A 24,877-nucleotide genomic window follows, 5' to 3' on the forward strand; every position below is an offset into this window, starting at 1 on the left:
GGGAGTCACACAGGGAGATGGGGGTGGGTGGGGCTGGGCTCTTCCTGAAGTCCACTATCATTTCCACTGTCTTCAGAGCGTTTAGCTCTAGGTTGTTCTGCCTGCACCAGGTCACCAGACGCTCAGTCTCCCACCTGTAGGCAGACTCATCGCCATCAGAGATGAGTCCAATGAGAGTGGTGTCGTCTGCAAACTTCAGGAGCTTGACAGACTGATGGCTGGAGGTGCAGGTGTTGGTGTACAGGGAGAAGAGCAGAGGAGAAAGAACGCAGCCTTGCGGGGATCCAGTGCTGATGGTCTGGGAGTCAGACACGTGCTTTCCTAGCTTCACGTGCTGCCTCCTGTCAGACAGGAAGTCGGTGATCCACCTGCAGGTGGAGTCAGGCACACTGAGCTGGGAGAGCTTGTCCTGCAGCAGAGCCGGGATGATGGTGTTGAAGGCAGAGCTGAAGTCCACAAACAGGATCCTGGCATAGGTCCCTGAGGAGTCCAGGTGCTGGAGGATGAAGTGGAGAGCCATGTTGACGGCGTCGTCTACAGACCTGTTGGCTCTGTAGGCGAACTGCAGGGGGTCCAGGAGTGGGTCAGTGATGGATTTGAGATGGGACAGGATAAGGCGCTCAAATGATTTCATGACCACAGAGGTCAGGGCAATGGGTCTATAGTCATTTAGTCCTGTGGGCCTTGGTTTTTTGGGGACAGGGATGATGGTGGAGGATTTGAAGCAGGCTGGCACGTGGCAAGTCTCCAGTGAGGTGTTGAAGATGTCCGTGAACACCGGAGACAGCTGATCAGCACAGTGCTTCAGGGATGATGGAGAGACAGAGTCAGGACCGGCTGCTTTGCGGGGGTTCTGCTTCTTAAAAAGCCTGTTGACATCTCTCTCCAGGATAGAGAGAAATGTTCCTTTGGTAGAGGAGGAGGAGGGGGGTTCTGATGTGGCTCTGATGTGGAGGTTGGTGTCAGGCTTGTCCCATTGTCTTTCAAAGCGGCAGTAGAACTCATTCAGATCGTTGGCCAGATGGAAGTCGTTAATGGAGTGGGGGGGTTTAGGTTTGTAGTTAGTGATCTGTCTGAGCCCTTTCCAGACAGAAGCAGAGTCGTTGGCTGAGAACTGGAGCTGAAGTTTCTCAGAGTACAGTCGTTTAGCTTCTCTCACCGCCTTGCTAAACCTGTACTTGGACTCTTTAAACCTGTCCCTGTCCCCACTCCTGAAAGCTTCCTCTTTTGCCTCCTGAGCTGACTGAGCTGAGCTGTGAACCAGGGTTTGTCATTGTTATAACTCACCCTGGTGCGTGATGGGATACAGCAGTCCTCACAGAAGCTGATGTATGACGTCACAGCCTCTGTGAACTCATCCAGACTGTTGGAAGCAGTCCTGAACACCTCCCAGTCAATGCAGTCCAAACATGCCCGCAGATCCTCTATGGCTTCACTGCTCCACTGCTTCGATGTCCTCGCAACAGGTTTACACAGTTTTAGTTTCTGCCTGTATGTGGGAATCAGGTGGACCATGACATGGTCAGAGTGGCCCAGTGCAGCCCGGGGGACGGCGTGATAAGCACCACTGATTGTGGGGTAACAGTGGTCCAGAGTGTTCCCCTCTCTGGTTGGGCAATTAACAAACTGTCTGTATTTGGGCAGTTCGTGGCTGAGGTTACCTTTGTTAAAGTCACCAAGGACAATAACTACGGAGTCCTTATATCTACATTAGTTTAGGTCATTTATAAAACAGAGAACTGTGTGGCAAAAAGACCACGACAGACGCATTGCTTGATGGTTGGTCCACCACTTTTACTACAGGCTAAATATTTTAACAACTCCTGAAGAGACTGGTGCAGCATTTTGCACATAGAGGATGAATCCTACTCACTGTGGTGATGCCCTGACTCTTCCTCTCACACCACCATGAAATTACCATTTAAGGATTAAGAAAAATCTCTTGATGGCTGCTTAGTGGATTGTCATGAAATTTGACACAGACACTGTCAAAATATATGTCCAGTACTTTGGTTTGTGCCCTAATATCTACAGCTCTAATAACATTCCCATCAACTTCAGCTGTACTTTGTGTTTAGCATTAAAATGTTAGCATGCGAACACACTAAGATTATACCTGGTAATCATCATCATGTACATTGTCACTGTGAGCACTTTGCCCCTCTGACAATAACATTTAACTCAAAGCATCACTAACTAACCTACAACAGTCGATGGTTCATTCAAGGCAGGGTTCGAATTATGGGGCAGATTGGGGGAGTCTGATTAAGGCTGGGACCCCCCAAAAAGAGGTAAAAACAACAGCTCAGGGATTTGAAACATTTATATATTCTTCTTACCTGTAATTGTACATATATGGTATATTTCCCATATTCATACCTGGAAGAATCTTGCAATATGATTTCAGACACCCCTAAAGTGGACCGTACCATTTCTTAACCTTGACGTTAACCCTCACTCACAGGGGTTAAATAGGGCTGCAGCCCATTGGACTTGAGCTTTGTCTCCTTCAATATAATATCAGCATATCACACTTCACTCATTTTTAATCTCTCAAAAAACCTATTAGTGTATTAGTAGCTTATAAAGTCTCTAACGGCGCGAGTAGCACAATTAGCCACTCGGTAAAGTAATTTTGCTCTGTGGTAAGTTTAAGGTCACTGACAGTGTACAGACAGACAGGGCAGCAGCAAGTTCTTCAGACCATCAGAGCAAAGTGAGAAATATCCACATCTGTTATTGTCATGTATTCCATGCTGCTGCTCCTCTCATGCCGTGTGCGCGCAGGCAGTTGTGTGAGTGGGTTACTATGGTTCCACTGATGCCGAACCCACTCCCCCAAGAAAAAGATGACCACCCACCTCCCCCAACTATCCTTGTATAATTCACACTCTGATTAAAGGCTGTGAGAGTCAGAAATACACATGATTTTTTAGTATTATATTTGACCTGCTTCAACAAATGGAGTGAACCACTTGAGATACTATTGTTCAAGGTTATGCTCCATTGCTTGATTTTCAGTCATTTCAATAATTAAAAATGTCAGTGTGATTTAGAACTGGTTTCTCTCACTGCTGGGATTTCTCCTTGTATCTCTACAGGACACACAGCAACAACAGTTTAGTCACTTGATCTTCATCACCATTTTTGGTTTGCACCACCTTCTAAATAGCCTCGGGGGTGTTGCCATATCCTTTACCCTTGTGAAATTGATACAAAAATCTAAAAATCTTTAGGGTATATAAACTTAAACTTTGAGTTCAGTTCATAATAAATACCAAGAACAACCTGTAGATTTTTTTATTTGGTAGTTAAACATGTAGTAACTACTGATTTTTTGGTTGTTGTTATGGTGAATTTAAGAAATAGTTACTCATTTTTAGAATTATATCATTTGTTTGGGGTCATGTTTTTGGGTATCTAGCGAATGTGGGAGTAATAATGTAATTCATTGTTTTAGCTCATTTTTGGTCTCTGTCAACTCCTGATGTGTAATAGATTACACATCACAAGTAGCATTGATGCCAGTCCATGTGGAACTTATTCTAGCTACTGATGATGAGTCTTGTAGAGCTAACTTGAATGCAAAAGTAAACGTCAACATGATACATAATTTAGCCAGCTACCTCGCAAAAAATTATGATGGGATATAACACTGTTTCTTGCACATCATTCACCAGGGTCGATCATACTCTTGTAGTGGTAGTCTCATGACTACTAGTAACATCACTGAAGTGTGTCCTTGAAGCTGTCTGCAGGCTGCAGGATATTGTTATCAGCGATTTAAGACATAATGGAACTACATCTAAAGCCTGTTTTAAGCCACATGGATTGCATAGATGGTGATGGTCACTTCTATTCCTACATATCATTTATAATGAAGCAGATTAGTTTTAAATGACAGGTTCCCTGATATCACATGTTATAATATATTATAATAATATATAACATTTCAATAATTGAAACCACAAAAATGCTTTGCTAAGCTTTTCTTTCTGTAATAAATGAAGCATAATTGTGTGGTAAGCACTCTCTCTTTCTCTCTCTAATTGCAGAAGGATGCACTTAAGGAAGGGTCTAAAAGTGCAGTATGGGAGTTTTACACTTCAATACATACAGCTATTTTATTTATTCATGTGCTTATTAATATTTTCAGGTAACTTTATGTTCGAAGATAATACAAGTTTAGAAAGACATTTAAACAAAGTTTTGTACTGGAGTTTATGTTTTTTCCTAAATTTTGATCTATTTTTTCATTTTTACTGCAAATGTATATGGTTCCAGATATTGGTTATCAGTCTCCTTGATTACTAATACTTGGTATCGGTATTGACCGGTCAACCTCTAGTTTGTGTGTTTGCTTTTGTTTCCTCAAATTCCATTATGCTCAGGTTATTACAGCAGCATAGTATTTAGGAATAAGATCAAACTAAGTAAATAAATAAAATGTGAAAATGTAAGCTATAACTCAATTTGTGTATACTTACCAGTGCTGTCATCATAAACCACAGTGACTGTCTTCCACTTGAAGAAGTGGACCAGGTCCAGGATGGCCCGGCTCAGGGAGGAGAAGTCTGGGTAGAGGCTGACGTAGAAGACATCTCTGTTGTCCGATACCTGGTGCTTCCACTTGGTCTGGATGTGTGGCACGCCCAGGGCATTGCAAATTGACTGGACTGCATTGGCGGAGGAACTGTGAGAGGGACCGAAGATGGCTGCCACCCCCAGAGAAAGCTGGTCACAGGCTGTAGAAGAGAAATATCTGACTAGTTAGTTTGTTATTATATGTACGTACAAATTGCATTAATTTGTTTATTTAATCTGTATTCAAATTTCACATCTGGTGACATTCTGTATTCGTTTGTTTCCCACAAATTCTGATATATTTCATTCCTCTGTGCCATAGTCCACCATTGTTGTCTAAAAACTATTAAAAACAGATCAGCAAGGCATTGTTTTGCACTGGGTGACATCCTACGTTTTCCTGTTGTAAAATAAAAACAATCTCCGCCCAGACAATTGTTTTAACTGTTTTGACTCTGTATCAGAAACAGTCTGCGTCCATACTAACAAACCTGAAAATGCATACATACATGTCCATTCACGGACACTGGGCAGTGACCGTAAACAGGAAGTAGATTGTCTACTCTCAGGTGTACTCAGCTGATTAGTTGCAGATTCTATGAACAAGGACAGCCAAGGCAGCTGTAGCATTATAATGCAGAACTTCACTGCACAACAGCTGCTAGCAAAGAGGTCAGTAACACTTGTAATTCATTACTCATGTTGTTTTAACCACTGGTAGCCGAGGCTGATAAGACCCAGTCAGGGAGCAGGTGTGACTACGTAATCCTTTCCAAAGGTCTCAGTTTTTGCCCGTCCAGACTACAACACATGCCAGGAGTTTTCAAACTAAAACAGGGCCAGCAGCATTTCCAAAACTCTCCATTTTTTAAAAACTCTGCAGTAGTGTGGACGGGAGACAAAAACTTAGCAAAAGAGATGTAAACGACGAGTAGTGTGGACATAGCCCAGAGCATTGTCATGGCCACAGCCTGTCAGTTGTTCTGTTGGTTGGCTGTCAGTTTCGAAGAAGGTGGGTCTTAAACCAGTCTGAGGGAAAGAGGAAAGGAGAGTAGTGTGCTGCTTCTAGTGGGGAGACCTTTGGTTGACATGAATGATCGACCTCATGCCTTAAGTATTTTGGTTTAGATTCTGTCTGTGTCTATTTGTTAACCTAAATGGACTAAAACCCACTGACCTCAGTGTGAGTTAGTCAACTCAGCCATAATGATATGAAGGAGATAAACAAATGCACAGTCTGCATGCCAGGCTTGATCAGACATCAGTGATACTCAGATGATACTGCTAAATGGCATCTTACTGATACAATAAATGGAAGAATGTCTGTCTGTCTGTCTGTCTGTCCATCTGTCATCCAATTTTTCTCCATAATTGCTATTCTAGTCAACTTCAAACACAGTTGTGTATGTACTGCGGAGGACCCAAGGAAGTGAAATGTCAACTGTGAAGTGTTTTTGGATGAGTGTTTCTCGAGAAAGCTTCCAACATCAGTTTTCTACATGTTGCTTTGGTAAATAGGGCAAGCGAATTCTGAATGAGCAGTGCACTAATAGCAACTAATATTGAATACACAACCTCTATTGCATTACATTTCCACAATACAAAGGTGTGACAATTCGAGCTTGCTTTCATGGAACTGCAATCAGAAGATATTCAAACTATAGCTCATCAGTGCATAAGCTCAACCGCGTATTCAGTTTATTTAATATAAGAGAGTTGGCTAAATCATTGAGACAGAATATAATGGCCCATAATTGATAAGAGACTTCAAATGTCAGTCTGATGCACACACAAAACTGGTAGATTATAGCACTTTATTGGCTGTCTCTGGGGGCCAAACAGGTCTTTGAATTACTGCCACTGAGTCATTACCTGGAACCAATCAATTCTCTCTCTTTACATTTGAAGTGCTCAACCATTTCTCCCTTGCCTGATTGTAATTGTTGCAATCTCAGCCACTGCAGCTCATAAGCCTCAAACAGGGAATACATTTGCATTGCAAATCAACTCTGGCATAAGTGTATGTACACACACACACACACACACACACACACACACACATTTTGGTCAGGGATGAAACCGTCAAACTGGAACAACCACCACTAAACAGAGGAGGTGGTCTATGATACCACTTATAATGCAGTCTTGAGATCACTCCCCAGGCACCTTAACATGATCCACACCATGACTCATGTGATCCTAATGACTCACATGATGGCCAGGGGGGTCAATGACTCACATGGGACCTCAGGGCGTTAACAAACCCACAGGAAGTTAAATGCCTCGAACTCCCCATGAGTCAGTCAGAAGCGAAGAAGCCCTTCGGATGAGAAGTAGCTCTTCGAGATACCATGACCTGGATGACTGAGAATCTTCACAGACACTGCTGAGGACCCAAGAACATGCAGTGTCAACTGGACCATTGCAGTATATACCAGCCCTGATAAATAATTACTTTGTGATAACAAATTCAAGGCACCCAAGTATGATACAACATCTTTTAAAGGAATACCTTTAATATATATGAAAAGTCCTTTATTTAATATTTTTCTCTTTTTTAATATTTAAAGTTAGACCTGATACCAAAGCGAATGCAACAAACAAATAAATAACTTTTTTAAACTTATTTTCATGTGATAATTGACAGCATTTTAGTTTAGTTTGTTTTTTTATTTTTATTTTTTGTTTGTTTGTTGTTGTTGTTTATTTTCACTTTCACTTTTATCTTTCTTTTTTTTTATCTGAATTGACTCACAAAAATAAGAAAAGAGCAGATGTGTCCCCCTGTACAGCCTTTTTTATAATTTCTGAATTGCCTGAACTGCCAAAGCCAAAGAAATCTAAAGTATTGAATAAAAAGCTTCACAGTGTCGAAGGCCTTAGAATAATCCACAAGTAAAATGTAATTATTATGTCAGCAATAAACTCACAGTATTTAATCAAATCTAAATCAAAATCTGTGGCATACCTTTAATCTCTATGCAAATATGAGTACTAACAATATCACGTCATTGTTAATTGAAGTTTTAGGCCTCCAATTTCAATCTTTTTTTTTTATATGGCTTTGTTTGCATATTAATAAGTCCTTGAGAAACAGTTGGAGCAGCAGATCCCAACCACTTGCTTCCTTGACTTCTGAAATGTCATCTTGAAATACTTGTAATACTCTTTTAATTTTTATTATTGTTATTTTCTGGCTACATATTTTTCATCTATAGATTTTACACTGTCCCTTATATGTCCAGTGTCACTGACATCATTTCTTTTGGTGTATAATTTCTTTCTGGACCAGCCCTATAACTGACTGAGTGATTTACTGAGTGACACAAATATACAACTTTTTGGCCAAATCTTGGCTACTTTTGTAGAAGAGAGTCTATCTATCTATCTGTTTTATTTGTTTGGCCAATCTTCTGATATTCCCAGTGTCCACCATGGGATATACACGCCAGCCTTACTCCAACTTTCTTTAATAATCAGTTTATCAGCATCTGTCCTCTAAAGGAGTATTGTTTAATTTCCAATAACTTGTGTTGGGTTTCTTTTCCTCCACTGTTATCAAGACATAATGATAACTGTATTAGAAAGAAGAAGAATATTGAATATTAAATTAAACAGGTCTAAATGTATTAGATCTTGGCACTTCCACTGCTCTATTCAAGGTCATTTGGATATTATATCAAAGTATATGATATTATATTAATGAAAAAGTGGGTAATGTTGAATTCCTCCTGCATTACAATTTTGATGTGAATAAAATCTGTTTAACTATCTAACTAACTAATTATGTATTAAAATCTTTTCTCCCCATAAATGCTTTATTTAGAAAAAAATTAAAATTTAAAAGTCAACACTGTTTATTGATAGCTGAGTTAAAAATGACATATTGTTGATGATACATAACAAAAAGATTACAACTTTTACACAGAATTTCTCAAGAAATATGGAATTCCAGTTACTCCTAAAACGGGTCTTGGATGCAACACCTCCAGGTGTTTTGAGATTAATGTAAGGAAATTGCATGTTTGATATGAATATGCAGTTTAAATGTAACCTTATGTGAGCTGCTACTATATACCCTCACAGACTTTGCCAGGTGTTCACATCTCCTCCTGCCAAGCTACAGTATTTAATTTAAAAATATGAAGTGGAAGTCAGTTTGGAATGTAAATTATAAATACTGTGTTTCTAACCAACCAGAGAAGTTTCATTTTAAATTATTATAATTTGATTTATTACATTTTTCAGATGCTTTCAAGTTACAGAGATGAAATTGATGGAAAATGTGTATTTTGCAATAACAAAACTGAGACCACCTTGCATCTGTTTTATGAATGTCTATGTATTTAATTATTTTTCTTATATTATATTATATATATATATATACACGCACACACACATATACATACACAAACACACACACACACACACACACACACATATATCTATCTTTAAGATGCTGAGGGGTTCTATTCATTTATAAAAAGAGATATTTGACAGGAATGATGTTCCTTTATCTTGAATGTCTTGATCATAAACTGTGATGTCCTATCCCAAGATCCATTGCACACAAGTGATGAACCACTTTTCAAAAAGAATATATAAATCTTAGAAAATATGGAGGGCAGTGGATAAAGAGGAAATCCTCCTTAGACCAAACTATCTCATTTTGGTTTGGCCTTCACAGTGTCTGTGGGCTTCAGAGGCCACAGTCTACGAAGTCGTGGCCTCTAAACTGAGACACAGCAGACGTAGCCACCCCCCTATCAACAGGCACATTCTGAACGGGCACTACACTAATATATATATATGTACAGTGGGGTCCAAAAGTGGTCTCAGGCTCTTGGACCCCCACCATATAATTATAGAGACCCAACACCAGTGGCACATCTGCCAGTCACAAACACATAAATACCTTTCCTGGAGGCCTCAAAGCTGTCATAGATGTTTATCCTTTGGATGTCGTAGGTGAGCGTGGTGTTTGGCAGTAGGGTTCTGTTCCTGTTGATTGTGTTTAAAGCAAATTTAAAGGCTAGTTCTTCAGCACCTGATGGGCCGCTTTCAATGGACTCAAATATCCCCCCTGTCAAAGAAAGAGAGACAACTGATTAGTGACTGAGCAGCGCTGAAAAATGGAAAAGTTGCTTTTTATAGTAACCAGTGGTCCGTGTAATTAAGTTATAACTTAATTACACGGACCCTTGTTACACAAGTAATTTGAGTCAGAAGAAGCATCTCAATCACAGCGAAGTGGCTTATTCAGGAGAAAACTGGTTTACACTTTTAAAGCCTTTACATATCAGTTTGACAGAAAAGGGGAACAAAACTTGCCAAACGAACACTTCCCCTTATTTCTGTTAACAAAAATGGGAATGGACCGCCCCTCAAAAATCAGGCCACATTGCTTCATTTTTGTTACAGGTGCTACAAGATTAAAAACAAGAGCAAGATGCATCAAATGCACACTAGTCTTTCTAAGGATCAGAATGTTGCAAGTTACTGAAAATATGTCACCACTAACTCAAGATGTAATTGTATTACTAACTAATCATTTATCAGCAGAAGTAATTAGTTGGATTACCCTTTACATCATGTTACTCAGCCCAGCTCCTTTAGTACATGAATTCCAATGGCTGCACGGCTTCCACACCAACGCACTGTCACTGTGTCAACCAGTTCCTAATGTACTGCACCTTTTTTCACTGCCAATTTGATAGACTATAGATTCCAAGACTCTGGAGTAGATCATGTCACATGACCAACTGGTGCATATACCATGACCATACGGGCAGTATTCATTATGTTTATGGCATAGGAAGTGACTTAGACATTCAGTGTTTAAATCTGTCAATCTCGCCAAGACATTGGCAAACTGATTGAATTAAAAAAACGACTGTGTCCAGATATCTGAACATCAGCAATGACAAAAGGTTCACTGTAATGGAGATAACTTTTACTAACTTTTAATAACCGATTTTTTTTATTTTATTTTTTTTAATTCAAGACTAACTTATGACAGCATGTTCAAGAGGATACTATGCCTTATAACTTTCACTCCAGTAACATTCATGATCACATTATCACATTATTACAGCATGTCACAACACACCCTGTCATAATGTGTTGTAGACCAGAGGCCCTACAGTCTGATCAGGCCTAGGAATCCTGCATCACACAAAGATGAGAATGCAATGTTTCATCTGTCAATATCCTTTGTTCCCAATGATTATAGTAATAATAAATGTACACACACCTTTTATATATTATTACAGCCTTGTAAACACGACTGTTGCATGGTGTATTACACAGTATAAACAAACTAAGCTTACCAATACCCACATACAGACACCCCAAATGGATAAGATGGGTAGAATCATAGAAGAAAGGACAACAGAAACAAAGCAGAGGCAGCTCCTTTTTCCTCTCAGATCCAAAAGTCAGTCACAGCTTTGTAACATTACACACTAAATTTTGCTGTGACGTACCTACCCCCGAGACCTGGAACGTCATGTCTTCCCTACCTCCACCTCATGCGAGAAGATAACATATTTCAGACTAGTCTCTCCACTGAATGCGCAGATATGAAAATGACACCCTCCATCCAAGATTTTGCACGTAAATGCACATAAATCTAATTCCCCTACACAGTGAACACTAGAGGTGTTCAGTGCATGTGCTAACAAATCTCCATCAACAAATTTTCATCGAGAACTGACAAAACTGAATCACTGTTGTCACTGATAAAATCAGTAGCCGTTTGCAGGGCAGCTCTTCACTGGTGAATAACAGCTCAGCTGAGACACTCCAGCTGAGCTTCCTCAGGAAAAGTTTATTATATAATAATATGCAGTGCTCATATAGGCTATCTTAGACTAGCAACTAAACACTCAACATTGAACATCAGACTGTTTGAACCGTAATGCATATGAGAACATATATAGGTGCTATTAATACTTAGTGTTTACACCAAGGTCTCCTGCTGCACTGAAGCTTGAGTGTTGTCACTTTGGATAAAAGCATCTGCCAAATGTATTTAATGTAAATGTGATGCAAATTTGCCTTACCACTTTCTATTTTTGGAATATCTGCACTCCACTCTTTCTGCACTTTCCCTCCTCTGTTTAAGATGTTCCCCTAGGAAGATTCTCCACTTTCTTAATGATCCATTGATTGATCCGTTTATGAGTGCTCTCTGCCACTCTTCAGAGTTGTGCATCTTTTAAAGGAAAACCGTGTAAGTGATGTAAGTAAGTGATGTTTACTGAGTTGGGGGTGCTCCACATAAAGATCAATAACTCTAGTAGTCTTAAAGTGTGATGGATAGGTTGCTAGCCCTGTAAATATTTTTCCACACTACAAAGTTTTCTTTTACTGATAGACTCATGTTCATGTCTCAATCACTTTCAAAAGTTGCTCAGTGATCAGATTATAACTAAAATGCTTGGCAGTTGTACCTGACTTTTATCCTTATGTTTTATTGACACAGGTTATTCTTTAATTTACATTTACATTTTACATTTCAGTTGCTCTTTTGCACTGATTATTCAACCAGGGGAGTTTAATGTCCATCTTAGGTTTGGAAGCGCTCCAACCGCCAACACTGTGAAAACTGCATATATTTAAGAGTGAAACTAAGCAAGCTTTTAATAGCCTGACACTGTACATCAATGACCCTTGACCCATGTTAGCAAAAGCAACCAGATCCAGGGAGAATTCAATTACAATAATGTGTCCAGTATGAAGCAGTGTAATGCTTTCCTCAAGAAAGCCTGGGAAGTGTGTTTAAAGGTGCAGGCTTCCACAGCTACAGCCCTCCAGTGAATACAGCCAGCTAATAAATGGACACAGAGGAGGCCTGGAGAGGTGGTGGTGGTGGTCATGGGTGTCTGTGATCAGTGTTCTCTGATTGCCCGGCAAATCAATCAATCAAGCCCTTCAGGAGTAGTGTAGAGCAGCGGCGACAGATTGAAGTGTTTTGTTTGGGTTAGCCCTATGGCCTGGCATTGCTGGCTCAGTGTCAGTCAGGGGGAGGCTGGACTCTCTTTGGACCCTCTTCTAATCTAGAGGTAATCCATACACACTACTGCACAAGTACTGCAGGCCCCTGCTGTCACAAGCGATTACCACAAGAAGAAGCTGATGCTGATCAATGATCCCTCACAGTGATTTCACCAGTGGACTCTTTAAATATGCTCTTTTTAAAGGGGAATTTATTTGTGTGCATGCTGGAGCCTAAAGCAAACATCAACTGAAAGACCTCTGACAGCAGCAGCACTGTCGAGAAGTTTCTACTTTCATTAGTATTCATCTCCTGGGAGTGCCCTATTTTGCATGTCATAATGAGTTTGAAGGAATTAATAAGCATCAGTTAAGCGGGATGTACTATAATTGGAAAGCTGAGTGTTTGGAATGGGTCCGTTCACACACGAGAAGCACCGTTTTCCTGCTGAGAATCTCTATGGTTCCACTGAAAGGAATCTGGCCTGTAAATATGGAGATGAATCACTGAAGAATGGTGAATTAGAAAGGTGACTGTCTAAGTAGGTGAGCTTGAATATGAATACAAGCTGAGTCTAATGATAACATTTCTTCCTCGTCTGCATGGACAAGGAGATATGGAAATGAAGCAGAAGAAGTGAGATGAGGATAGAAGGAAAGCGAAAGAAACTCCTCCAGTTTGCTCTTTCCCATCTCAATGAGAGCAGAGTCGCCTTCAGACTGAGAGGCAGCAACGATTGTGTAAGTTTACTGTAAGTTGCACTTTGGGATGAGGCTAATAAAGTCCTGCTTCACCATCTTTATCAGACCACAAAATCAATTTGAGGCTGTCACATTATGAATGCCCGGTGAGTCGTAACACTGTGATGTATATTGAAAATAGCATAAAGGCACATCAAGAGCTCACAGCATCCATCTGCACTATTCTTCCACTTTGAAAAAATGGAGCAAAAACAATAAACGATCAACAATTGCTTGTGTACTCTTGGTCATTAATGTTGTGTTCTGACTGCTTTGTTTGTCGATGTTGGTCGTAGCAGCTGTCACACTGTGAGATCCTAAATTTTCCATCAAGCTGTCACTGGTCACTAAAGCTCCAAATTAGCCATCGCCAGAATCATGTCAGAAAATGCTGACACTGAACATATCTGCTAAATTTTCCATCTCACTATTTTCATTTGTTTTCCTGCAATGACTAATAGCAACTAAATCTGTTAACATTTTTTTGGTCATGGCACTTGGTTAAGTTTTAGGAAAAATTGTCATATTGGTTGAATATTCTAAAGATCAACAAGAACTTCAAGCACAATACATTACTTTTTTTTTTTAAATCAATTTATATTACTTTATCAATATTTAACCAAAACCACAACATTTCCCTCACCTTACATTAAAAAAGTGTTTGTGTACCCTAAGCCTGACCCCATGTGGTACTGCAAACCTCAGTTCTGGGGGTGAGTTTGTAGGCCTGCCATCCAATAAGAGCCTTACCACTTCTACATGCAATGTAAGTTAGTAGGCTTGATTTAAATAAAAAAAAAAAACCCTTGCCACTGAACATAATCCAGGCAATCATTACATTTCCCACAAAATCCATTTGAGAAAATAAACAGTAGTAAATAGTATCATATAAACACATTCTGAGACTCATCAATGTGAAACACATCACCATCATCATCATATGCAATATCATTTTAACCTGATCACATTTACACCTGGTATTAATATGTCAGTGATCCGACTGAGATTTCATCGCCTGTCAGCTAAAATCACATCTGTCATTTGCATGTCCAAAAAAAAAGAACAACAAAAAAGAAGATAGGGGAAGTAAAATAGAAGAAGATGGTTTCTATCTGTGATGCTGCATTTTTGTATTTGTTTGCTTTTCAAAGACATTTTCGACGCCTGGACTGCTGAAGATGAAAACAGAGGAGAATACTGACTAATGCAGCTCTCACACTGACTATAAAAAATGCAAAACCCTTAAAAAAGAAATTTATAAAAGAACGATACTCTGTCTCTTCTAGCTTTCTCTCTGGGTGATCATTTTATATGTAAATACAGCTGAAATCATAGCTCAGTCTTTTATTTATGCTTAGTGATTGTGTTTAGTGATTGTATTTTAAAATCGGGATTTGACCATAGGTGGTCCAGCCACACATTAGGTTTTGACCTCGTCCTGTTTATAATATAATCCAGAACCGATCACAGTTTAAGAGTTGTCCTGATCACTCAATTTAGTTTTTTCAAACATTTATCTGAGGAGATATAAGACATGAGACTCAAGTGTTTGGTGTTTGTTTCCTTGACCGACAGGTTACCTGTCCTATCACAGCCAGCCAAGATGGTTGCCACTTGCTCACTGCTCCTCAGCTCCAACCAGCCTCCCTCCCTTCTGAACAAATAAGTATTTTCTAACCCAAACACAAAACACACTGTTGGTAATTGACCTAGTGCTAAACCTGTGTCTGTGACCTTACAATTACAGTCTGTTTAAAACAAACAGATGAAATTTACAGAAACTCAGTATTTACGTGCATACAATTTTTTTTTTTCCAATATTTTTTTTGGCTTTTTATGCATTTATTATAGATCAGTGGAGACTGACAGGAAAGGGGGTAGAGAGAGGGGAATGATATGCAGGAAAGAGTCAGACCGGTCGGGAGTCGAACCGGTGAGCCTGCTAAGAGCGTCTTGTGCTCACATGGTACACGCCCTAACCACTCGACTACCAGCCCACCACAATTTTTCATTTTTAATCATAAATTTGCACGTTAGAAGCTGAACGTTCACTTTTGTGTGTGTGTGAATCCTTTAAAGGCATGCTGCCTGACCCAGAGCCAGAGATCAGTCAAGATAGAAATCCATCACCACTTCATCAATTTGATCGAATGACAGTGGACAAACAATGACCACAGCACTCAGCTGTCACCGACAGGCATTACTCTCCGAAAATTAAAGATATATAGTCAAAATGTTGTGTCCATGATTGATCAGAGAGAGTACTTAAGCAATAAACCACTCAGAGCTGAGCATCAAACTGATTTCAAAAAGGCTAAGAGGTGTTGTTAGGCATGATGCCAGGTGGAGGGAAACATTTTTACTGTAGCTGTTTAAAATCACTATAAATGACAGCCCCAAGTAACTTATGGCTATTATAAAACAGATTGTACAGCAATGCACAAAATAACAGAAATGATCAAAAAGCAAACTGCCTTCATTGCTGTCACTAATAATTTGATATAATTTGGCTTTTACATTTTCTCATGGGTCTTTTGAAACAACAACTTGGAAGATGATCCTATGGTTGCAGGTTTCCAGTTTTATTTAATTTACTACATTTGAGTGCCACACACTCACAATGACTTCACAGATAAATATTTTGCAATCTAATGCTGTATTTTGAAACCAAGACTTGAGTTTGTGGTGAAGTTTTGTTTTTTTTTAATTATTAAACTGTGGAATTGTAAATTTTAAGTAAAGACTTTGAGTATGTCTGGTTATTGAAAAGTTACTAATGAGGAGGACAACTAGTGCTGGCAATAGCTGAAGTCAGTTATCTTTCCCAGATTAAGCAGGTATTTTGTCAAGTTTTGCCCAAGAATTTTATAATATGGAAAAAAGTTTAATTTATTATTACAGATGAAGGTGCATATTTCTATTTTTAGTTTGGAACTTATACATTCTTATAGAGTAAAAATAGTATGAAGAGAAGTATAAAGAGAAGATAGATTGTGAACACATGCATTTGTGTGGTGAATCACACACCTATGTTCATCAGGCTCAATACATTACGTGTCAGCATGTGGTATGAATTACCTTCCATACAATTGTGTTCAACCGTGCCTCACTCCATTAAGATCAGTGTTGCACATGCACATATGTCATAACCAGTACCACTCATCCTGTAAATAATGCTTTCATCTTTACTTCATGTATTTCCCATATGTATACCCCCACAGAGAGGCTGGAGAACAACAGCAGCAACAACAAATGATTAGTTATGACACCGGTGGAAGCTTTGAAGTCCTTGTAATCATTACAACCTTACAGAACAGTCAGAGCTTGCCAGTGTGTACTGGCATTAGCTGAAATCTGTTTGTCTGTTTCAGGAGCATTTCATCTTATACAGAAAAGTTTAACACCATTTGTAGTGCAGCAGAGACAGAAGGAAACACTGTGAGTCTTGCAGAAAATGCAAAAAAAAAACCATCTGCTGCTCAGGTATTATCAACTGATCCATAAATGTATCTCCATCAGATTGGTTGAATACTGGGGCCCTTGGGCCTTTATGGGTGGAATTTGCAGGTTCTCCCTGTGCCTGCATGGATTCCTTACAGCTACTCCAGCTTCCTCCCACAATCCAAAGACTTGCACATTAGTTTGATTGGAGATTCTAAATTGCCCGTAAGTGTGAATGTGAGCGTGAATAGTTGTTTGTGTCTATATGTCAGCCCTGTGATAGATTGGTGTCCTGTCCAGGGTTGTACCCCGCCCTTGCCCAGTGACAGTTGGGACTGGATCCAGCCCCCCCGCAACCCTGTATGGCTTAGCGTTATAGATAATGGATGGATGGATGGATCTCTCTCAATGACTTCATGCCATTAACTTTGTTTTTTTTTTTTTTTTTTTTTCTCTCCCGTAGTTTTGTGCTTCTCCTCTCTCTCCCTCTCTCTGTCCTCATTCTGCAGGTATCTCTGCCTCGGGAGCAGCAGGATCCAGATCCACCACTACTCATCTTTACTATTACTATTACCTGTCTTTATTATTAATAACGCCATTACCGACACAGCTGTTCCTGGTCTCTCTCTCTTCTCTCCCCTCTCCTCCCCCTCCCCCTCTTTCTATCTTCCCCTAAACCCAACCGGTCGAGGCAGACGGCCGCCCACCCTGAGCCCGGTTCTGTTGGAGGTTTCTTCCTGTTAAAAGGGAGTTTTTCCTCCCCCCTGTCGCCAAGCGCTTGCTCGTTGTGGGAACTGTTGGGTTTTTCTCTGTAACAAAGTAAGGTCTTGACCTTACCCTGTAAAGTGCCTTGAGATAATGTATATTATGATTTGGCGCTATACAAATAAAATTGAATTGAATTGAATGGATAGTTGAATCCTCTGGTGACATCATAAAGTTTATCGAGGCTGTTAGAGAATATCTCCAGCATCTGTCAGTCAGTAATCAAACGAGTTACAGCAAGATTGTATTTTAGTCAAGTCATTAACCATGTCACAGTTCTCCTGAGCCTGGGCTTGGTATGTAAATATGTAATCACCATACTCTGTTGAAGCAGCCCCTTGCAGTTACATATAGGTAAAGGCAGACTGAACATGGCTACTATTTAAGTCATAATGGGTTTTAGGAAGTATATGAATATACAAAGTGTCTAGTCAGACCTTTATCTTTTGTCCAAAAGCAATGTTTCAAATGTAGAAGTCCATCTCTCCTCCCTACCCTCAAGTAACAGACAAGATTGTTAGTAAAGATACTGTCATTATTTTTAATTTACTTCATGTGAAGGTAAGAACATCAAATTTAACAAGACTAGGAATCTAGACAGGACACAAAGCACAGCTGAGGCTTGTGGAAATGTCATTTGCTTGGTAGATATTTAGTGATAAAACTAAATATTGGTCAAAGTGAAATTTTGATCTGATGAACCAAGATGAAAAGTCATGGGATCACAGGAGTTATAAAAATCCCTTCTGCAGGGAACAATAAACATCATTTTAGTGCAGTAGTTAAATAAAGCTGGACAACCCGACAGACCAGCTGTCATTCCCATCAGTAGGCCCCACCACCACCACTAGGTCAACCACAACGTTATATACACATACATTTTATGTATTTTAGATTTGGTTGATTAACTTGCCACATTCTTCACGTCTTGGGGCTGCAGTGGAAGGCTGTGCAGCCCATTGATGAATGTGCTGAGTCAACCTGTCAGTTGGTAGCACTGTTGCTGTTTGGTTTGCTAAACCAGCTGTTTATCAATTGCACCCCTGCTCCTCCTCCCTGACTGGGTAAAGGCCATGTTGAGCTAAGAGACTGACAGACTCTGAGGCTCAGCAGAGTTCAAAGACAGATTTACACAGAATGTGGATATAAATATAGAGCTCCTGATCCAAATTGATTTTATCACAAGAGCAGTGGTACACTTCCATAGCTTAGAAAATCTGCCTATGACATATTAGAAATTTGTTTCCACATGAATGCTACAGTTTCCCAGACTGAATCACTGCTGGCACCTCAATCAGTACTTAGGATGTCAGAAAACTGCAAACAAATCTGCTGAATTCAAAGAGACAGCAAAGGACAGATGAGCACTTGATGTTTGCTGTGACTGTTTCATTGCCTGGACAGTATCAAAGCTGTAGGGGCTTCACCTGCCTCAACGTGGACTCAGTTTCTCACAGTTCTCCACTTAGAAATTGTCTGCCTAATTCACCTAAATCACTTTACAGACGTTGGACCTGGCCAGATGCAAGGCCTGATCCACTGGATCTGTTCTATCCTATTCAATATTCACTAGCAAGGCCAATGACCAAGTAAGGCTCACATCTGGGCAAAAATTGTTACAAGATTGTGTTCAAAGATGATAAATAATTGCACATTAAAGCCAGATGCTTTGTGTTTTAGTCTGGTATTTCACCCAGTGTCATTGTTCCCTCTCTCTTTTTCTGTAGTAGTACTTCAGTACTTTCTAGAATACTTTCTTGCTCGGACGTGCAGTGTGAATTCTGGACCTCATATACACAGGTGTGTGTCTTTCTAAACCATGTCTAGTGAATTAAATTTGCCACAGGTGGACTCCTTTCAGGTTTTATACACATCTCCAGGACAATTAAAGCAAACAGGATGCACCCAAACACAACTGGGAGTTCCAAAGGACGTGAATACTTTTGTAATTCAGAGATTTTAGTTTTCAAAAACATTTTTTTTTTCACTCTGTCATTATGGGTTGCTGAGTGCACTTTATATAGCCTCACATACACAGGAAGGTTTTATCATTTGTGCCTTGTGTAATAGCCACTATTGGCTGTATGATCAGGGGTGAAGTATATTTGTCAAGTATCTGTACTGGAATATTATTTGTTGGAAACGTATAACTTTTTAACAGTTAAAAGACAAATATTGTGCTTTTGACTCAACTACATTTCTATGAAGCACTGTGAAACAGAGCTTTTAGTCAGTGAATGAATTTTATTTTTGGAAAATGAAATAGACCATATGCTGTGTTCATCACAGGAGAAAAACCAATCACAGCCAACTCCTTGCACTGACAGTTTTGGTGTGCTGCTGCATTTTCGATCAGCACAGTTTGACCTTAGCAGTTTTCTAATGATGTCTACATCATAGATAAAGATCAGGCAGAAGATTCTTCACCAGAGCACCACTGCCTTAACTTAAGTCCATGTTTGAAAGTTTAGAAATAAAGAAAGATTCCTTTCATTTTAAATGTTTGCTGTGTTTACCATGACCAAACTTCATCACTGCCTACAAAACAAGAAAAAAGAAAAGGACCGTGGCTCTTTTTGTTATTTACATTTTTTTTTCCAGTTATTTCTACAGGCCTTGTAAGAAATTCTAGCTTTTTACTCTACAGTTTCTTCAGTAAGTCAGTACATTCTCTAGGTTTTTCAGAATCATTAGGTTCTGTAATTACACTGTTAAACACATAAATACAGAATTTTTTTTGTGTTTAATCATATTTGAGACAGATTTTCATCAGACTAATCTCAATACCCTGGTTGTACCTACAATGCGAAGATAATGTTTTTAACATCATCCAAATTCTCTGTGAAATGACTAAAGGCCCCGTCTGATCTCATCTCACTGGGCTTTCAGTCTGTCCTCTGAAAGGCTACAGACTGGTCTTTCCCACCATCTCTCTGGCAGGGACCAGCAAGCAGCAGGCATCATCCATCTCAATTTTCTCTCGAAAAAAAAAAGACAGAAATTAATAGTAAATCCTGTTTCAGCTCATTGTTTCTGCTGAGTGAAAATTATTTATGAGGAAAAATATGCTAGCTTCCCCCAGCATGTCCGCCCACCCCCAGCACTTCACTCACTGCCTGTTGTTGACAGTTTGATGGCGATCAGTGTCAGAATATCAGTGCTGCAGAACAGGAAGTGTAGCATGACAAGCTCCAAGAGCATGTTCCGTCTTTATCACAGCTGAGGCTCTGCTGCATTACACAGGGTTGGGGGGGTGGGAAGAGTCTCTCTCTCTTCCTGACCTCCAAGCAGGTGGAGCCAGTACAGAAAAAATAACATACAAAGGAATGTGGGATATATGAATGTGAACAGAATAATTTTGCGAAGTAGTTTGTGCTGTGAGAAACGTCACAGCATGGAGGAGGGGCGAAACTTGGCATGTTCACCCGTGTGCCATGTTTATGAGCTGATAAATAGCCGTGACCACTGCAGAGTCACTTGACCCAGGAGTGAATGAAGATTGCACCCTCTCACAATTAGGTATTAAATATTGTTTGACCAGCAGAATAGCAACTGGAAATGTATCCAACTGGTACGGATTAAAAAAATTCTCTAGACACATACCGTGAATTTATGAATGTGACACAAAGGTTTCTTGTAGGGCTGAAATAAAAATATGTTTTCATTCTCAATTGATTTGTTGATATTTTTTTTTCAATTAATAATTTAATTTAGTCTTTAAATGTAATGAAATTGTGAAAATTGCACAAGATGACATTTTCTAAATTGTTGTAGTTTATTATTGTCCTTTCGGAAATTCCTTTTGTTTGAACGTGGCCTGACTCGATGGCCACTGACTGGTCCCATCAAGTTCAGTTCATCTAGCCACCTCCTAATGCATATATCAGTTTTAATGAATCACCTGTAGGAAGGTAATCTTAATGCCCTGCAGGAATGGCAGATTGTGCCACTAACAATGAAACAATACCAAGAAGTAGTTACAGAATCCATTAAAAAATGTAGACTACAAACAGTATCAAAAACAGGGTGTGAGTTTCAAATGATAACTTTTAGGGTAGTCTGTGTTAGACTTTTATGATTGTATGACTTTGGGAATTAAAAAAAAAACTGGAGACCCATAAGGATACATCAGTTGTGTCCTCCCAATATAAAAATGCTGTCCTACATTTGTCTTGTGTGAGATACTGGTTAGGATGAATTTCAACAGCACCAAAGTTACTGACGTATTCATCCTCAGAACCTGACAGACAGTTAATCTTCAAAGTTACAGTGATTCTTCTCTGTTTAATGGTTTTGTCAAATCTGACCATGCAGACAATGAGTACACGTATTAGGTTGGCTTATTTTTAAAGGGAGTAAGATTCCTACTAGTGCAAGCAGACCACATACTGTAACATCTTCCCAGACAGACACCAGGACAGATCATGGTCCCACCATGGTCTACACATTTAACCTTAACCAATATTAGCTTGTTGTCTTTTTCAACCCACATCAAAGGAGATCACATAGAAGGAAGCCAGGAAAGAAAACTGGATTCCTGGTTGTAAAACTAGAGAAACCCACAAAAAGAATAGTCTTTGTCTGGCCTCATGTGTAAGGTTGGATGAGTGGGAAACTGCCCTGGCTCACCAAGGCCCTGATCTACTCTGTAACAGTTTGACTAACCACATATATGTTTAGTAAAATCCATTACTGAATCCATTCTAAATCATGGCAAAGTTTGGTACGACAGAAAGCCTTGACAAGTGCATGGAATCAAAAAATCTTGACTTTGGAGAAAACAAATAATCCTGCAAACCGTTCACTGTTTTTAATAGCAATATAATCCACCCACCCAGTGACTGCAATGAGTTATTGTAAGGTTGCCTTGGACACTTTTGCCCCAGACTTTCATCACTTACATTTATTTTCTTCTTTAGACTGGTAACACCAGACCAATTTGCATTTGTGAATGGGTCTGGAACCACTTAGCTTATTTTTAGTTTCCAAGGGGCGTAATCAGTGGTTTCAGACCAACCAATTAGAGCAACGGAATGTGTGATGTACAAGTGACAGAAAAATGCAAACACACGAGAGCGTAAGTGCAGTTGTTCTTCTTTAAGAGAAAACATACTGTCCAGATTGTTTAATACTGTCACAATAGCAGATTCAACAGAACTCTTCACATCAGCAGTAGCCATCTTGGCTTTTAACGAAAATGCTTCAGCAGCAGTTGTCGTATCAAACCCACCACATTTTAGATAAATGGTTGATTGGACAGACCACATTGAAATCTGTCTGAATGGGAGGGAGCCAGACCAATCTACAAGAGCAAATTCACATGAGCTTGCTCATTGGTCTGGTTTCCTGGCAATTACTTCTTCCTTAGCCAATAAATATAGAGTACCTGATGAATTATACCCAGTGAAGGACTTCATAAATGACTAGGTAAGATTTTATCCAAGATGTAACGACCAAAACGTCTAATTACCACAAATGGACACGCAGCAAACTTGGGGCCAGGTAGTTTCTCAACATGGAAAAGAACTGGGGGTTTGATAGGGGCCCAATTTATTTTTGCCAAGGAAGTTAATATGGCCCTGCTCATAAGGTGTTTTAGACACACAAGCAGTTGTTTTTATTGCATTACACAGGACAAAACAAAAAATCTCCATGTCCTGATGCTTATTACATCCCAAATCTATTAGATAGTGACATAATCAGTTTGATATTGTATTTCATCTCATCATAAGACAATTCATGTTTAAGTGAGTACTGCACTAAGACAGTCATTAGTGAACATACACACAACAAGTGATTAGGAAAACTCTGCTTCCTGCTTAAAATGATGTAACTGGCGTGACTTGACCAGCAGTGGATGGATTTACTTTCCAATGGTGGAGTTATGAGTAAATATAATTGAAAGTTTTTTCAGCAGTTTCTGGATATTTATATTAATGGAATGGGTAGATTAAAATGATTTATAGTCAAGGTATCATTGCTCAGTCTTTGTCCCATCTCCCTGAGCCTCTGTGAATCTTACACAGACACTTGTGAATTTGTTTCATAGAGAGATGTCATTATTATTCAGTGGCCTGTTTGTGCAGAGCAGTTTGTACCTTTTTCATATAAGATCAACAGCAGAAGGCTTTATATACTTCAGGGAGCTGTCTGCAGCAGTTGAGGGAGGTTTAGAAGGAAAAGATTGAAAACGCTTTCACACAGTGAACCACTAGAGAATTGCATCTAGGTTGTTGTATTTATTCTATCATTCGTCCTTTCTTCTGCTCTCTCCTATTTCTGCTACCTTCTTCCTGTACTGTGTTTTTCATCTTTCCCTACCACTCATCTTTTTCTGTTTCATTTTTATCTGACATCCCATGAGCATAGATTACTGTAACAGATAGACAATAGAATGTAATGTTTAATTTCCCTCTCTTTCTCATAATGGAAAATCTTAGGAGTGCTCCACTCGGCACTTTCACAAATGTCAGTGCTTCTCAGCCATTGTCAAGCATTCGCAGAGACACAAAATGTCAGCCTTTGTGAACTACTCACATCTGGAAATGTCAATGAGCAAACCACAATGGGAGGGAGCAGAGTCTTGGAGGGCAGAAAGCACAGCATACTCCAATCCACTACAAAGATCTACTGTAGAGTCTTGGTCACTCACTACAGAGAAACTCATCCACCCTGTTGCTGCAAACCTGCGACCCATATCAGCACCCATACAAGGTGAAACCCAAAGTCTGGCTACGCTCAACACTTTGTCAGATCCACTGACAAAGGCACTGGTTTCCCATTAGACTACTGAGCTTCTGTCAACAGGAAATAATTTACTTAAATTAAGTGTGTGTAAGCTCTGCAAGACATGAGAATTTGATACATTTGCACCTATTCCATAACAGTGACAAGTATTGGACTGTTTTCATTTGTAAATTATGTTGGATTAGCGAATTGTGCTAAAGGGTGCTGGTGGTTGAGTGTTTTCTTGAGGAAACAAGTTTCAGGTCTTTCTGCTATAGCATTTCTTTCAATTAACGTCATCCCTCCTGCGAGCTCTGATAAGATGGAGCAGGATTTCTTTGTTGCCCACTAACCGCAGTGCTATCTGTCTACACAGTGCTGCCACTGGTAGCAGCACTAATATGGTTTTTTTGGATTACAGTTGAAGCTGCATCAAATCTGCCCTTGTGGAACAGAACACAGTTCATTTCTTAAATGTAACTAAATATGTGTTTCATTAATTTAACCCCAGAGAATAGTTATTTACGCTTCCAATGTATCATGTTACATTCCTCAGACACTGGAGCCTCTGGAGGCAATACCACGCAGTCACACTGTGAACCGTGCATTTAGAGGACAGCCA

The 24,877-nt window shown here is 39.6% G+C and overlaps 1 protein-coding gene across 3 annotated transcripts in view; it reads right to left on the minus strand.

Moving 5' to 3' along the window:
- Positions 1 to 24,877, minus strand: part of LOC139613275 (glutamate receptor ionotropic, kainate 2) — a 296,545-nt gene that overhangs the window by 196,455 nt on the left and 75,213 nt on the right. For all 3 annotated transcript variants that reach the window (XM_071469775.1, XM_071469776.1, XM_071469777.1), the window contains 2 exons: positions 9,500 to 9,667; positions 4,488 to 4,745 (listed from right to left, as the gene is read on the minus strand). In XM_071469775.1, the coding sequence (XP_071325876.1) occupies positions 4,488 to 4,745; positions 9,500 to 9,667 (426 nt within the window). The remainder of the gene's footprint in view (positions 1 to 4,487; positions 4,746 to 9,499; positions 9,668 to 24,877) is intronic.

The sequence above is a fragment of the Trachinotus anak genome, unplaced genomic scaffold, assembly GCF_046630095.1.
Source record: "Trachinotus anak isolate AG129_WGS33_773 ecotype Australia unplaced genomic scaffold, CSIRO_AGI_Tana_v1 ptg000032l, whole genome shotgun sequence".
In the NCBI taxonomy this organism is placed as follows: Eukaryota; Metazoa; Chordata; class Actinopteri; order Carangiformes; family Carangidae; genus Trachinotus; species Trachinotus anak.